Consider the following 16894-nt stretch of genomic DNA (forward strand, 5'->3'; position numbering starts at 1 on the left):
GAGCAGAACATTTTTCAAATTTTGTTATATTGTCATTTACCTTGTGTCACTTGTTACATCGTGTCATATTTTAACGTGTTAATTGGAATTGGTATATGTTCAGTCTATTTCAGTTTTAAATAGCCACAGCTCACCTGCCCACCAAGCAGGACGAAAGCAGAAATGTGAGTAGATAAATAGGTACTGCTTTCAGTGGGGAGGTAATAAAGATGCCCTTAAGGACACTGATCGGGAAGAAGCTCCTCAACATGGAAGATGAAGTGACAGCCCCCCCTCCCCCCATGTCCAGTGTTGAGCACAGCCTCCAAGATGCCGAAAATAAGATGGGAAAAGTTGTTTTTACCTGTGTCTGCGTTGTGTGTCCTTGTTAATTGTAGAATCAGGCACTGAATGTTTGCCGTATGCGTGTTCTGTAAGCCGCTCTGAGTCCCCTTCGGGGCGAGAAGGGCGGGGTATAAATACTGAAAAGAAAAGACAAGCAATTGAACCAAGATCAAATACAAGAAGATGACCGAAGAAGAAAGGCAGGACTACTAGATTTAAAAATAATGGACAATAATATAGAAGACAGATCAACTTTTGGGGGGATTCTTTTTAGTAGTTTAAGCAATGGATGTCAAGATAAGAGAGATCAAAAACTGGGAGTAATGCAGTAACACGTGGAGTATTTGAGAAAGTACGAAGCAGTGATCCAAGGCGGATTTATCCTTACGGAATCCAGTTTGCTCAGGGCTGATGGTTTTGTTCTGGTCCAGCCTGGTCAACAACTTTATTAATAGGAATTTTGCACAAAGCTTTCCAATTACCGATAGAAGGCTAATTGGCCAGTAATTGGAAGGATCGGGAGGGTCACCTTTTCTGTAGATTGGAACTATAATGGCAAATTGCCAGTGGTTTGGTAGGATGCCCGTGTTGTTAATGATGGTGAAGACTGCCACCAAGAAGAGAGTCCACCACTCAGGATCCGATGTCAGAATCTCCGGGATAATTAACTCCGATCCAAGTGCTTTTCCATTTTTTAGACCAACGATCAGGTCTGCTCCTTCCCTACTGAAACGGGGGGACAGTCGGTCAATTCAGGAGAATCTATCGCTTTTTTTTCGTGTCAGGAGCAACCCGAGTTGCTTCCGGAGTGAGAGAATTGGCCGTCTGCAAGGACGTTGCCCAGGGGACGTTGCCTGGATGTTCTGCTGTTTTACCATCCTTGTGGGAGGGAGGCTTCTCTCATGTCCCCGCATGGAGCTGGAGCTGAGAGAGGGAGCTCACCTGGGTGGGGTTCGAACCTGGCAGCCTTCAGGTCAGCAGCCCAACCTTCAAGCCCGGAGGACCCCCTAAGATCATCCGGGGGGGCGCTCCTCTCGCTCCCGCCTTTGTCTCAAATGCGGCTGGTGGGGACGAGGGAGGGAGAGGGCCTTCTCGGCAGTGGCCCCCCGGCTCTGGAACTCTCTCCCTAAGGAGATCAGGTTAGCTCCTTCCCTGCCCATTTTCCGCCGGGAATTGAAAACATGGTTGTTCCGGAGCGCATTTGAATAAATAGGCCCAATAGAGCTGTCATCAAAATACTTCTTTATGTTTTAAAAGCATATGGCACTTTATCTCTGTTACTCATTTACATGATACAGCACTTTATGAAACCTGTCCCCGCTGGTTTGCTTTTAATTACTCTGATTTTATCTGCTTGAATTTTAATGTATTGTCCATTATTTTATTTTGTGTATCGTTGAAATGTTTTAAGTTTTTGTCAAATATGTTGTGTCGTTGTTTCGGGCTTGTCCATGTTGTGAACCGCCCCAAGTCCCTTCAGGGAGAAGGGGCTAGATATAAAAATAAAGTTTATTTATTATTTAAAAGCAATATGAGGAGGGGGAGCCAAATAAGGAGGAAACAATGGAAGGAGATATTGAAGACAAACCCAAAATCACGAAGAAGGATTTCAGAGGGAACCATTACGGAATGGACCCCAGACAGAAATCCAGCAACAAAACACACAGCTGGACACACGTTAGACCTAGTTTTTGTTGTGGACGGAGGAAAAATCAGTGTGGAAGAGCAAAATATTCTTCCGTTGTCATGGACTGATCATCATCTGGTCAGTTTTAGACTAACCACAGCTCAAACCCTCTTCAGGGGTGGTGGACCGATTAAGACGGTCCGCCCCAGGAGACTTATGGATCCAAATGGACTCCTGATGTCTCTTGGGGATTTTCCCGTCATGGCGGCTGGTGATCCTGTCGAAGTCTTGGTTGATCTCTATAACACCGAGATGGCCCCTGAACGTCCCCTATCGTCTCGCAGAGTCAGGTCAGCTCCTTGGTTTTCTGAGCGGAGACTGGAGTGCATCTGGCGCAGATCTCAGGACGTATCCGACCGAGCACGGGCTAGAGCCTCTCTTAGGGCCTACTCCGCGGCTTTGCGGGCAGCCAGGAAAGGTTGGGCTTGAATTGCTCTGTCCATTGGCCAAGAACCAAAACTGCTTAGGGCTGTTTGTTGTGATATTTATACCCCGCTTGATCTCCCCAAAAGGGACTCAAAGCAGCTTGGCATGAAAGCCTCAGGATACCATTGAAAATGCGTAACAATACAAACATGAAAACAGCCTTCTTCAGGGGCAGCCCCACCAAGAGCGCGTCACAGTCTTCTGGAGGGGGGGGGGAGGGGGAGAGAGAGGACGCATGCGCAGAGGAGAGAGCAGGCCGCAGAGTCCCTGGACAGACAGACAGGCCGCTCCCTCCCAAAGGCCGAGAAGAAGGAAGGGAGGGAGGGAAGGAGGGAGGGAAGGAAGGGAGGGAGGGAGGAAGGCCTGAGGGCAGAGGGGGCGCCCCCCATCCCTCCCCCACTCACCTCCTCCTCCTCTCTCTCTCTCTCTCTCTCTCTCCGAAAGGCCTCCTCCTCCTCCTTCCTTCCTTCTTTCCTTCCTTCCTTCCTTCCCTCGAAGGCGCTGACAGGAAAGAGCGCCGCCCGGCCCCGCCCACCCCGAGTCTTCCCGCCTCTCGCTGCACTTCCGCCCTCAAGAAACATGGCGGCCGCGGGCAAGATTCTCACAGAGGGGCGGGGCCCGAGAGAAGCGGAGAGGCAGGCGGAGAGACACGCCCCTTCTTTCCTTTCCTCCCAACGCCCAATGAGAATCCGCCTTCCTCTCAGACTGGCGTCATCGGTCTCCGGGCAGGAAAAGCCCCGCCCCGCCCCCCGCTCCACCCTTCTGCCGTTAACGGTCACTCCAGGAATCGGCCAATGGGAATGGGCCTCGTCTCTCCGCGTCACCCGTCTCCAGGCAGACTCGCCCTGGGCCGGACTCTCCTGGCCCGCTCCTCATGGCAGGCAGGCTGCTGAAGCGGGGAAGGGGGGGCCAGGCCAAGGAGCGGGAGGCGCCTCTGCGTGGAGATGGAGATGGAGATGGGGGGGGAGGCAGGAAGGGAGGCCGGAAGGGAGGCCTTGAGGCGAAGGGCCAGGCAGGCCAAGGCCGGAGGGGGGCGCGGGGGGAGACTCGGGGACCCACTCAGCCCCCCCCCCCCAAACACGCACACGCACACTCACCCCTCCTCCTCCTCCTCCTCCTCCTCCGCTTCCTCCTTCCTCTCCCTCCCGCGCTCGCTCTGACAGGAAAAGGCGCCTCTCGTCCTGAGTCTCTCTAGGAAGACGCCTCCCTCCTCGGTGGACTTCCGCCCGGGCTCAACATGGCAGCCGCGGGCACGATGCCCAGAGAGGGGCGGGGCTTCGCGGCCGTCGAACGGAGCTCTAGACAGAGAGAGACGCTCCTCCTTTCTTTTCTTCCCAACGCCCAGGGTCCGCCAATGGGAATCCGCCTCCCTCCCTGACGTCATCCGTCTCCGGGCAGAATCTTCCCCGGCCCTTTCCTTCGCCGTTCCGCCATGAACGGCCATTCCCGGGACCTGAGGGCAAATCTTTACCTCAGCTTGAAGGGTGGAAAGAACATTGGATGCCAAAAGGAAAGGTAGGATTGTTTGGAATAGTGAATGTGATGGGTCTGCTCAGGGCCGGCCCAAGGAAATTTTCAAGTGTAAGCGAAACAGGATTTTGGTGCCCCCCCCCCCCAAAAAAAAACCCCAATCACCGAGAAATAAAAGGTAGAAGGTAGAGGTGAATAGAATGGATAAAAGAGTTTACCTTACAACCAGAAGTTTATTAACAACATTATGTTCATATAGTAACATTACATAGAATTAACTCCAATCTTAATAAATAATAATAATAATAATAATTTAATAAATAAATATTTTAATAAACTTTGCAACAATTTTAATTTTTTAACATCCAGTTTTCCTTAACACAAATAATAATAATAATAATTTAATAAATAAATATTTTAATAAACTTTGCAACAATTTTAATTTTTTAACATCCAGTTTTCCTTAACACAAATAATAATAATAATAATTTAATAAATAAATATTTTAATAAACTTTGCAACAATTTTAATTTTTTAACATCCAGTTTTCCTTAACACAAATTAACTTGAACACTTGTAAAAATTAAAACCTGATTTTTCTGACTTTCAATTTGGAAAACTCATGTACTAGGGAATCTGTGTCCATGTCATCCAACAAGCTATTTTCAATGGCCAAGGTTGATAGTCCACTCAAGCGCTCTTGACTCACAGTAGATCTTAAGTAATTTTTTATAAGTTTCAATTTTGAAAAACTCCTTTCACCGCTGGCCACGGATATTGGAAGTGTTAACAGAATTCTCAATGCAGTGTAGACATTTGGGAAAACATCCTCCGAACCATGATTTATAAAAGACAAGGCATCAGCTGGGAGACTTCCAGGGGGAAGCATATCTGCAAGTAATTGTAGCTCTGTATACAGATCACCAGCATTCACATCGTGGTCTTCTCCATCTGTCAAAACAGTTTCAAGGCGTTGACAGGCGTACTTCAATTCTTTTTCATTCCAACATTTCCCAAGGCTTGAAATGTCATACAGAAATTTGAAACTTCCACTATGGTTGTCCATTAGCTGAAATCTCTCCTTTAATGAGGATATTGCTGTGTCAAGCACAACAAAAAAAAAAGTTCACTTTAAAAGACTCTTTGCCAGAATGTACAGCTTCATCTTTACATTCATACGAAAATTGTCTGCTTACTTTTCTCGGTCGAGCTTCCTGTTCGTTTTCAAAGTCGGCAGTAGCATCGATTTTTTCTGCCAGTTCCTTTGCATCTGTAATGATGCTATTTAGACCTTCTTCAGATCTCATCCTTTCTAGAAAACTTTTCACACTCTTAATAAGAGCCATAGAATTTTGAAGATCGATTGACACTTTTTGCAACTGTTTACTAACGATATTTATCTTGTGCAGGATCTCATGCCATGTCACTATGCTGCACAGAAATGTGAAGCTTTGCAGTCTTTTAAGAAGAGCACCAGCACGGCTCCTACAGAGTCCATCAAATTTCTGATCATGAGAAGCTTCATATACGGCATCATATACTTCTTCAATATGGAACCTCAAAGGCAACAATGCTTCGATTCTACTTTCCCACCTAGTACTGCTAAGTGGTTTGAGTGTGAGAGTTGAAACATGCTTCAACAAAGTACCCCATCTTACTGGGGAACCTGAAAAAAGGTTATAGAGGTCTTGTACGGTGGCGAAACAGTCTGCTGCAATCTTGCAAGACATAGCTGCATCATTTATGACCAAGTTCAGGGAGTGGTTTCCACATGGTACATAAAAGGCTCTAGGATTTAAATCAAGGATCCTCCTCTGGACTCCAACATGTTTTCCCTTCATTGCAGAACCATTATCATATCCCTGGCCTCTCATGTTTTTTAATGGAATACGTCGTGCTTCCAACTCATGGAGTAATATTTCTGTCATACCTTCACCTGAAGGACTGGCAACAGGAACAAAGCCTAAAAAATGTTCCTTAATCAAGATATCTTCATTTGCTTTACATGTAACAAATCTAACCACCAACGTCATTTGTTCGGTGTTGCTAATATCTGGTGTGCAGTCCAATATAATAGAATAATATGTTGCCTCATGTAGTTGTTCCAAAATATTATTCTGGACCTTGCCTGCCAAGAAAGAAATAAACTCGTTCTGGACATTTTTACTCAAATAGTGGACATGTGTTTCTTTGGAAGTGATTCTTCTCACATGTTCAGCCATCGGATCATCAAACTGTGCTATATGTTCTATCAATTTTAAAAAGTTGCCATTATTAGGTTCAAATAGAACATCTTTTGTCCCTCTAAATGGCAATCCTTGAACCCCCAAAAACCGTGTAGCACATAGCAAGCGTTTCAGAATTTGATCCCAATGTTTAATTTCAGCATTAATAAGTCTTTCATGCTCTGCATCAATAGTTTTGTTTAAATGCAAACGTTGCGAGAGCTCACGCCAAGATGAACGGTTTTCCATATGAGGACGGGATTTCTCGTGACTGCTCAAAAGCCTGCTCAAGTTCCGCCAGTCAGAAAACCCTTGGCTACCTGCAAGACTGGATGTGTCGTTTCCAAAAATTTTGCAAGTAATACAAAACACTGCATTTTTAGATACAGAATACTGTAGCCAATATCTGTTGACACGCTCTCCATTACACAACTTCCTTGAATAATGAAATGGGGAAAATTTTCTGCCATGAATGTCCTTAGGAAACTTTATGCCTCTGACTTGCTGTGGTCCTCGCTCAACAATTATTTTCCGTGCCTCATCAGTTATTTTGAGTGGCCACTCTCCACAATCATTGGAAAGAAATAACAAAGGGTCTCTTCTTTGTTCCTGAAAAAAAAGGGGGGTGTATGTTAACTTCTAGAAGTTTTTCTAAGATGTAATGCAATGCAAGATCAATAAGTATAATACCTCGTTATGCAATCTTTAAATAAAAAATGAACAAGACAGGCCAAGGCCAATTATATTTCCCAAAAATCTGCACTAATATTTTTAAATTGAATCTACTTACAGATTCAATAGCTTGCCGACTAGTAGATGGCAGGGCTGCATCTCTTAATGAATCCTCATCCACATCTTCAGTGTCAGTCCCAGTAATGCCAATACAGGAAGGTGGTAATGGTATTGCTGAAGTTGCAGTGAGAAGGTCTTGACTGGTTGATGGTCCTGGTAGAGGCTCTGAGATTGGTATCTTTCCGTCATCAGCATGATCTGATTCAGTCAATTTAGTTGTCTCTGGCTTTCCTGTCTGGCATGATGGTGAAGTCGTGAAAAACCTTTTTAATGCTTTAGCTTGACTTCTTGGCTATGCTGCAACCTCCTTTTACGATGAAATGCTCCCGATGGCTTCTTCTTGCTTGACATTTTCTGCTAAAAAACCCAACTCGTCATATAAGGAAGGGGACTGACGCAGAACAACTTTCAGCTTATGACAACACAGCAGAAATACAGCCTGCAGCTCCATCCAAGAACAGTAGAGTCTCATTTATCCCACATAAACGGGCCAGCAGAGCGTTGGATAATCAAAAAATGATGATTAGCATTGAATAGCCTTGCTAGACCTGGTTATGGACCAAGCATTTGAGCATTATTCCTTTTCATGCTATACTTGAGGACTGTTTAAGTACAGCAGAGACTCTACAGTAGAGTCTCTACTGTAGAGTCTCACTTATCCAACATAAATGGGCCAGCAGAACGTTGGATAAGCGAATATGTTGGATAATAAGAAGAGATTAAGGAAAAGCCTATTAAACATCAAATTAGGTTATGATTATACAAATTAAGCACTACAACATCATGTTATACAACACATTTGGCAGAAAAAGTAGTTACATGTGTAGTAATGCTATGTAGTAATTACAGTAGAGTCTCACTTATCCAAGCCTCGCTTATCCAACGTTCTGGATAATCCAAGCCATTTTTGTAGTCAATGTTTTCAATACATTGTGATATTTTGGTGCTAAATTCATAAATACAGTAATCACTACATAGCATTACTGTGTATTGAACTACTTTTTCTGCCAAATTTGTTGTCTAAAATGATGTTTTGGTGTTTCATTTGTAAAATCATAACCTAATTTGATGTTTAATAGGCTTCTCCTTAATGCCTCCTTATTATCCAACATATTCGCTTATCCAACATTCTGCCGGCCCGTTTATTTTGGATAAGTGATACTCTACTGTACTGTATTTACAAATTTACCACTAAAATATCACAATGAATTTAAGACACTGACTACAAAAACATTGATTACGAAAAGGCAGACTGTGTTGGATAATCCAGAACACTGTATAAACGAATGTTGGATAAGTGAGATTCTACTTTAATATGAAATAATTACTGGGATAGAATAATGCAGAACAATATAATCTCTAAAACCAGGACAATAAATAAAGACCAACAGTCTGAAAGCATTCCACAAAGGAAACAATCAGGGCTAGCTAACACCTCCCAACAAAGTATTCCCATCATCAAAGTCTGATAAATCCACTGTTTTCTCACAGCCACAGACAGTACAAGCACATAACATATCGCAAAGAACACAACTCTGAAAACAGGGGAATTCCACACAGGAAACATTCAGCGCCAGCTAACACCGCCCAACAAAAAATTCACTCAGGGAGGAAACAGTCAGGCTTTAAAGCTGCAAGGCTTACATCCTAATCATTTTCCCTAATTGCAGCATTCATGCTTGCATCTAAAAGCCAAAAAAAAAAACCAATTAGAAATATTGTATATTCACAACCTTTAGGAAATAATATCCCCTGATGGCACAGCGTGTTAAAGCGCTGAGCTGCTGAACTTCTGGACCGAAAGGTTTGAATTGGGGGAACAGAGTGAGCCCTCACTTTTAGCCCCAGCTTCTGCCAACCCAGAAGTTCAAACACATGCAAATGTGAGTAAATCAATAGGTACTGCTCTGGAGGGAAGGTAACACCGCTCCATGCAGTCATCCCACATGACCTTGGAGGAGTCTACGGACAACGCTGGCTCTTTGGCTTAGAAATGGAGATGAGCACCAACCCCCAGAATCAGACATGACTGGACTTAATGAGGTATGGATACCTCACAATCTTTGAGGATGCCTGCCATAGATGTGGGTGAAACGTCAGGAGAAAATACTTCTGGAACATGGCCACACAGCCCGAAAGACATACAACAACCCTGTGATCCCGGCCATGAAAGCCTTCGACAACAAGTTTACCCTTTACCTTAACTACCACCAATTCCTCAATACAGTAGAGTCTCACTTATCCAACACTCACTTATTCAACGTTCTGGATTATCCAACACATTTTTTTAGTCAATGTTTTCAAAACATTGTGATATTTTGGTGCTAAATTCATAAATACAGTACTTACTACATAGCATTACTGCGTATTGAACTATTTTTTTCTATCAAATTTGTTGTCTAACATGATGTTTTGGTGCTTAATTTGTAAAATCATAAACTAATTTGATGTTTAATAGGCTTCTCCTTAATCCCTCCTTATTATCCAACATATTCGCTTATCCAACATTCTGTTGGCCCGTTTATGTTAGATAAGTGAGACTCTACTGTTCTTTATTTCCCAGAACACCATACTTCGCCACAGCAAAGCGTGGTTGGGCACAGCTACTTTATTATTATATAATATATGTAATTATTAAAACTATAAATCCCAGCAACTACAACTCCCTACTCAATTAATTTTTTAACATAACATAAAATCACCAACTACAACTCCCAAAACAAGGGATTTAACAGTAAACATGTACTTTTATAGAAAGCATGTACAAATTAATATTTAAATATGTATTTGTATCACATATCTGAAATTATTTCTCACATTACTACAGAAATGATTCCATAGATGGAAGAATTAACACATTAGAATGCACACACATTAGAAATTGGCCCATCCACTTCCTTATTTTAATCTATGCTTCTATATATTTTATACTGTTTACTTTTTGTACAAATGATACACACAGTCAACTGTGTCATGAGAGATGCCTCCCACAGGATGGTAACATAATTAAACATCCAGGTGTTCCCCTGGGCAAGGTCCTTGCAAATGGCCAATTATCTCACACCAGAAGCGACTTGCAGTTTCTCAAGTCACTCCTGACAACAAAGAAAAAATAAAATAAAACTGATTATAGTAGTAAGAAGCTAGGAAACATGAAAGCACAAGAGCAATGCCCATCCATTTTGAAAAATAATGTAAGATTGACTTGTAAGTTTAGTTGCAACTTGTTGTCACTAATTCAGACAGCCTTGATTACCTTGCTCAGAAGGCTGCTGGAGACCTGTGGTATCCCTGGGCCTTGATTCTTTATGTTAAACGATTGTTGTTTGGCTGGTTGTCCTTGTCAGTCCCCACACACCACACGCCTCGTGGAAATGTTTTTTTTTCAGTACGCATGCACAGCGCGGGCTATGGTCTTGCGCATGCGTAGAGGGTAGGTTGTTAGTGCCTAGAAGCTTCCACGGGTGAAATGCGCTGTGCGCATGCGCTCAGCCAGAGAGGCCATTTTGCCCTTAGTCTACAAACTAAGGGCAAAAATGGCCTATCTGGCAGGGCGCATGCGCACAGCACAGCTAGGCCATTTTGCCCTTAGTCTACAAACTAAGGGCAAAATGGCTTATCTGGCTGTGCGCATGCGCACAGCACAGATAGGCCATTTTGCCCTTAGTTTGTAGACTAAGGGCAAAATGGCCTATCTGCTTGTCGCGGTTTGGCGCGGGCGCGGGGATTGAAGCCCCGCGGGCCCGCGCCAACACCGGAGGCGTCGGTGGCGCTACGGGTCGCTGTCGACGCCTCGACAGCGCCCCTAGCGGCCAGCGCCCGAGGCGGCCGCGTCAGCGGCCTCGTAGAAACAACCGGCCCTGGGTCTGCTGTAGAACGAATGAGGTCTATTTGAGAATATTAAAGAAGTGTCTCAGTGTCTTCAGTGTAACAGTGAATGAGAAATTAGATCATCTCCTCAAAGGAATTTTGTTACTGGTAAACACCACTAGACTACAGGATGTTCCTGGGGAGGATAATAATAATACTGGTTATGATCTAAAGGAGGCCAGTTGTCCTTCAGATTTGGTGGGAGAGGTAGAACTTGGGCTCCAAAAGGGTAGTAAGGAGCTAAGATTAGAAAATGACGAGGTTGAGGGAGGGAATGATTTGTTTGTTGATCAAACTGTTCAAAGGAGGGAAGGTATGGATCTAGATTTGGCAGCGGTGAAGCCGATAACTAATTCTCCGTTGGAGGGGGATTTCTCTCCTCCATACGTAGAGGATTACTATGAACATCTTGTACAGACGAAACAGCTGGCTTTTCAAATTGAAGACTCTATATTGAACAGGGGTAGATGGACCTCGGAAAGAGTGATCCAGAGGTCCTTGGGTCAAATTCTTTCAAGGAGCCTGACGACAGTCAAGATAAAGATGATCACTTGGCTCCATAAGGGCTATCAATCATATGATCGCTCTTTACGCCTTATCTTCACTTTTGAGGATAAGTCTATAACAGAGGAATTATGGGCCCTTAGGTTCCGGCTGCTCTCATGGGGCATTACCATTAGAAGAGTATTTGTGGACCCCGTGATTCGCCCTTTGGTGGCCAACCTATCTTTACACACTCAACCATCTGTTAGGCCCAGAGATAATAGGATGTGTAGTCCTCTGCGTAGGCTCCCCCCTTAAGAAAAGTCTCAATTAGAGACTCTGGCCCAATCATTTTCCGTACCAGATCAGCAACTTTCACCCTCTTCAACCTCACTACGTTTTTCCAGTAGGCCCCATTTATCCCCTTCTTTTGAAGTAAAGTTAGATGGTGTGTCTAGTAACCTTTTGGATCCAGGGAGCTGACTAGATTCTCTTAAGGATGCTCCAATTGAGCCAGACTCCTTGGGGGGTGGGGAACAGGCGGGGGGGTGGCTCCATCGAGGTCGTGTGGGGGAGGAGGAGGAATTGCCGTCAACGAATTTCCAGGGAGAAGCGCAACAGGGTTCTTGCGACCCTGGAGAAGGATAGGTGTGGTAGCCTCCATGGTAGCCCCTCCCGGCTGAAGGTCTTGCTGTTTAATGCCAGATCCGTCAAAGGTAAATCATCTATTATCCAGGATCTAATCATGGATGAACATGCGGATCTGGCCTGCATCACCAAAACCTGGTTGGATGATCTGGGTGGGGTTAGTCTTACCCAGCTTTGTCCTCCGGGTTTCGGGGTGCATCAGCAGGCCAGGCCAGGAGGGCGGGGAGGTGGGGTTGCGGTGGTCTTTAGGCAGTCCATCGCCCTGGTCAGATGCGTCGCTTTGCAATCGGTCGGGTTTGAGTGTCTCCACTTGAAGGTGGGTACCTGGGACAGTTTGGGGATTCTGCTGGTGTACCGTCCACCCCGCGACACAGCAGTCTCCCTGCCTGAGCTAGCAGAGGTGGTTTCTAGCGTGGTGTTGGGTTCCCAGCGCCTGTTGGTGCTGGGCGACTTCAACATTCGCGCTGAGACCACCTTGACAGGTGCAGCTCAGGAATTCATGGCCGCCATGACGACCATGGGTCTGTCCCAAATAATATCGGGTCCCACTCATCAAGCTGGACATACACTCGACCTGGTTTTTGTTGCGGGCGACGGTTTGGTCGGAGTGGAAGAGCAAATTATTCTTCCATTGTCATGGTCCGACCACTATCTGATCAGTTTAAGACTAACCGTCTCTTCCAACCTCCGCAGGGGTGGTGGACCAATTAAGATGGTCCGCCCCAGGAGACTTATGGATCCTGAGAGATTCCTGAGGTCTCTTGGGGATCTGTCTACCGTGGAAGCTGACGATCCTGTCGATGCCCTGGTCACTCGTTATAATGGCGAGTTGTCCAGGGCAATAGACACGATCGCTCCTGAGCGTCCCCTCTCGCTGCGTGGAGTTGCCTCAGCTCCCTGGTTTACTGGGGAGCTGGCGGAGATGAAACGTGCAAGAAGGAGACTAGAGTGCCGCTGGCGGACAACTCGTGACGTATCTGACCGAGCACGGTCTAGAGCCGCTATTAGGGCCTATTCCGCGGCATTGCGGGCAGCCAGGAAAGTTTTCTCGACTGCCCGCATCGCGTCTGCAACAAATAGATCTTCAGAGTTGTTTCGAGTTGTTGGGGAGCTCCTCCACCCTCCTCAGGTTGGGGGAGCACCCGACATCTCGTCAACTCGGTGTAGCGAGTTCGCTCACCATTTTGCAGACAAAGTCGCTCAGATTCGTTCCGACTTAGACGCCGGCCTTGATGCATTGCCAGGTGAGGTAACCGAGGCATCTGTCTGTTCGATCTTGTGGGATTCATTTCGGCTTGTGCAGCCTGATGATGTGGACAAGATTCTTGGAGCGGTGAGGGCGACCACCTGTGCCCTTGACCCTTGCCCATCTTGGCTCTTAAAACAAGCCAGTGGAGGGCTAGTTGATTGGTTTGTGAGAATAATCAATGCCTCTTTGGAGCAGGGCATATTTCCATCTGGCCTAAAACAAGCTGTGGTGAGGCCTGTTTTGAAGAAAGCCTCCTTGGATCCGGCTAACCTCAGTAACTACAGACCAATCTCTAACCTTCCATTCTTGGGCAAGGTCTTGGAGCGGGTGGTTGCTTCCCAGCTCCAGGGATTCTTGGAAGATACGGATTTTCTGGACCAATCGCAGTCTGGTTTCAGACCTGGCTACAGTACCGAGACGGCTTTGGTCGCCTTGGTGGATGACCTCCGCAGAGAGCTGGACAGGGGGGGTGTGACCCTGCTGGTTCTCTTGGACATCTCAGCGGCTTTCAATACCATCGACCATGGTCTCCTTCTGGGCCGTCTCTCCGGGATGGGCCTTGGGGGTACTGTTCTGCAGTGGCTTCAGTCCTTCCTAGAGGGGCGTTCCCAGATGGTGAAGCTGGGGGACACCTGCTCGGACCCCTGGCCATTGACCTGTGGGGTCCCGCAAGGTTCCATTTTGTCCCCCATGCTTTTTAATATCTACATGAAACCGCTGGGTGAGGTCATCCGGAGTTTTGGAGTGCGGTGCCATCTCTACGCGGATGACACCCAACTCTACTACTCCTTTCCACCTAATTCCAAGGAAGCCCCTCGGATACTGGACCAGTGTCTGGCCGCTGTATTGGCCTGGATGAGGGCGAACAAGCTGAAGCTCAATCCTGACAAGACAGAGGTCCTCCAGGTCAGTCGTACGTCTGATCGGGGTATTGGGTGGCAACCTGTGCTTGACGGGGTTGCACTCCCCCTGAAGGCGCAGGTCCGCAGCTTGGGGGTCCTCCTGGACTCTGCGCTGACACTTGAGGCCCAGGTGTCAGCCGTGGCTGGGAGGGCCTTTGCACAACTAAAACTTGTGCGCCAGCTGCGACCATACCTCGAGAAGTCAGATCTGACCATGGTGGTCCATGCCTTAGTTACCTCTAGACTGGATTACTGCAATGCGCTCTACGTGGGGCTGCCTTTGAAGACGGCTCGGAAACTACAACTAGTACAACGATCGGCAGCCAGGTTTCTAACTGGGGCAGATTACAGGACGCGCTCAACGCCGCTGTTTAAAGAGCTCCACTGGCTGCCATTTATTTTCCGAGCCCAATTCAAGGTGCAGGTTATCACCTACAAAGCCCTTAACGGTTTGGGACCCACCTACCTTCGAGACCGCATTTCCCCCTATGAACCCGCACGACCTCTTCGCTCGTCGGGGGAGGCCCTCCTCTCGCTTCCACCAACTTCGCAGTTGCGGTTGGTGGGGACGAGGGAGAGGGCCTTCTCCGCCGTGGCCCCCCGCTGTGGAACTCGCTCCCCAGGGAGATTAGGCAGGCCCCTACCCTACTCTCATTCAGGAAGAGCCTGAAAACTTGGCTATTCCAGAAGGCCTTCGTTGACTGATCCTTGTGGGATCATGTTATTTACCTATTAAGCAGTAGACCCTCTGGATTGTTTTTAGGATTCATTCAGCACTTTAAGTATTACACCTGCTGTATAATTATCCCTCCCTGATAACTTGATATTGCTTTGCACCTTGGCCTGGATCTTTTGACCCAAATCGGGATTTTAATATTATTGTGTATATTGACTTTTATGACTGTTTTTAATCATGTTGAAGTTTTACTGCTCGGTTTAATGTTTTATCTGATTTGTGCTGTCGTGTCTGGGCATGGCCTCATGTAAGCCGCCCCGAGTCCCTCCGGGGAGATGGGGCGGGATATAAGAATAAAATTATTATTATATTATTATTATAAAGAGGGAGGGAGGGGGGGCGGAGGGGGGAGAGAGGCCTGGCCTTTGTTTTGGCTTCACGTCCCTCTCTTCAGCCCAGGCCCCGGGATGAGAGACATGGCCTCGGGGTTGGGGAGATCCACAGGGCCTCGGAGACAGAAGCGAACGCCCTCTTCTCCTCAGGACCTTCTGGCCTTCCCAGGAGATCCGGCCTCCTTCCCGCCTCCTCTTCCAGTTCTTTGCAGGCATTTCATCTCATCATCACGACTGCCATATGGATCCCAAATATCAGTTCCATTGGTTAGTAAATTAGGATTGTGGGGGTGAGAATTCACTATGTTACATTTTCATCTTTTCTTCTTTAAACACTACACAAATATGTGTTTCTATATATGTGTCACTCTAAAATATCTAATTAACGAGGCTTGCCACCTTCTATATTCTAATCAAAGAGTGTTGATAGGGCAATTATTCAAAGTCTCTTGAACAAAGAGTTCAGAAATAGTACAAAATGTAACTGTATACTATTAATAATATTTTACTCAACAGATCCTGCCGTGGTCATCTTCCTTTATTTACAGTATTTATATTCCGCCCTTCTTTCTCACCCCGAAGGGGACTCAGGGCGGATTACAATGAACACATATATGGCAAACATTCAATGCCAACAGACAAACAACATTCAGTTTTAGACAGACACAGAGGCATTTTTTAACATCTTTCCAGCTTCACGATTTCCGGCCACAGGGGGAGCTGTTGCTTCACCGTCCATTGGTGGCTGTTCTTCCTCTTCTTTTCCTCGTGAGCAGTTTTATGGTGTTGTAGATTAGTTAAATTAGCCTCCCGCATAAAGCGTACCTAAATTTTCCCTACTTGACAGATGCAACTGTCTTTCGGGGCTGCTAGGTCAACAGGAAGCTGGGGCTTTTTTTTTTTTTATGGTCGGAGGCTTAACCCGACCCGGGCTTCGGACTCATGGCCTCTCGGTCAGTAGTGATTTATAGCAGCTGGTTACTAGCCAGCTGTGCCACAGCCCGGCCCCTTTGCTTCTTTGTGAATTCAATGAAGGGCTTCCATTCTTCTTGGAAGTCTCTGTGTATTTGTTTGTTGTGCAGCTGAAGTTAGTTTGTCCTTTTTGGCCATTTCGAAACCTTTTGTCATCCAGTTTTCTGGTGTTGGCATGTCTTGTTGTTTCTATAGTTTTGCGTATTCAGTTCTTGCTTCTGTTGTCATATAAAGAAAGAGTCTTTCTTGATGTTTCCCAGTAGAAAAAGTTCTGGTCTTAATGGGATTTTGTACTCTAGAATAGTTTCCTCTGTGGATTTTTATTCAGAATTCGTTAGCTTTTGGACAAGTCCCAACATATCATATATCTCTGTGTGTGTGTGTGTATTTGAGAGTTTTTCTGGAGTTATGTACCATCTATGTATCATTTTGTAGAAATTTTATTTAATTGTTTGACTCCTTGTAAATTTTAGTCATTTTTACCAGAGCTCTTCCCATTCTCATGGACTTATTGCCCAGCCTAGACTTTTCACCCACTGACTCATAGGTTCTTTTATTTCTCCATCAATTGTAAAATCTTTCAGAAGAAATTGATGCAGCTTCCCAGTTGGCTTGTTTTTTTGTCTGTAGCAGTTGGTTCTGCTGATTCTCCGATTCTTGTCTACCCATTTTGTTGTCTAGACGGAGTCTCTGTTGGAGTCAGTTATAATGAAACCATGTCATTGTTGAGTCTTCTTTATGTTTATTTATTACAAACGAACAAAATTACAATATTACA

General features: G+C 45.8%; 2 protein-coding genes across 6 annotated transcripts in view; both read right to left on the minus strand.

The window, feature by feature from the left end:
- The window catches only part of LOC107983708 (zinc finger protein 665-like), a 97584-nt gene that overhangs the window by 55096 nt on the left and 25594 nt on the right, over positions 1-16894 (minus strand). For 2 of the 5 annotated variants that reach the window (XM_062972781.1, XM_062972780.1), the window contains exons 1-2: positions 3535-3881; positions 344-461 (exon numbers count right to left, since the gene is read on the minus strand). The exons of 1 other annotated variant lie outside the window; for it this stretch is intronic. In XM_062972781.1, the coding sequence (XP_062828851.1) occupies positions 380-461; positions 3535-3881 (429 nt within the window). In that variant the 3' untranslated portion in view covers positions 344-379. Of the gene's footprint in view, positions 1-343; positions 462-2841; positions 3134-3534; positions 3882-16894 lie in introns of those variants that run through there. 2 more of the 5 variants (XM_062972782.1, XM_062972783.1) reach the window with 2 other exon arrangements.
- On the minus strand, positions 4056-7680 carry LOC134296846 (zinc finger MYM-type protein 1-like). Its single transcript, XM_062972804.1, has 2 exons — positions 6923-7680; positions 4056-6741 (listed from the first exon to the last, which is right to left on the minus strand). Exon 2 carries the CDS (start codon positions 6379-6381, stop codon positions 5011-5013), a length of 1371 nt encoding a protein of 456 aa, XP_062828874.1. The 5' UTR covers positions 6382-6741; positions 6923-7680; the 3' UTR covers positions 4056-5010.

This window comes from Anolis carolinensis, chromosome 2, assembly GCF_035594765.1.
Source record: "Anolis carolinensis isolate JA03-04 chromosome 2, rAnoCar3.1.pri, whole genome shotgun sequence".
Classification (NCBI taxonomy): domain Eukaryota; kingdom Metazoa; phylum Chordata; class Lepidosauria; order Squamata; family Dactyloidae; genus Anolis; species Anolis carolinensis.

What these genes read in the sequence shown, in the direction of transcription:
- LOC134296846 (XM_062972804.1), bottom strand. Translation starts at nt 6,381, where the DNA reads ATGGAAAACCGTTCATCTTGGCGTGAGCTCTCGCAACGTTTGCATTTA.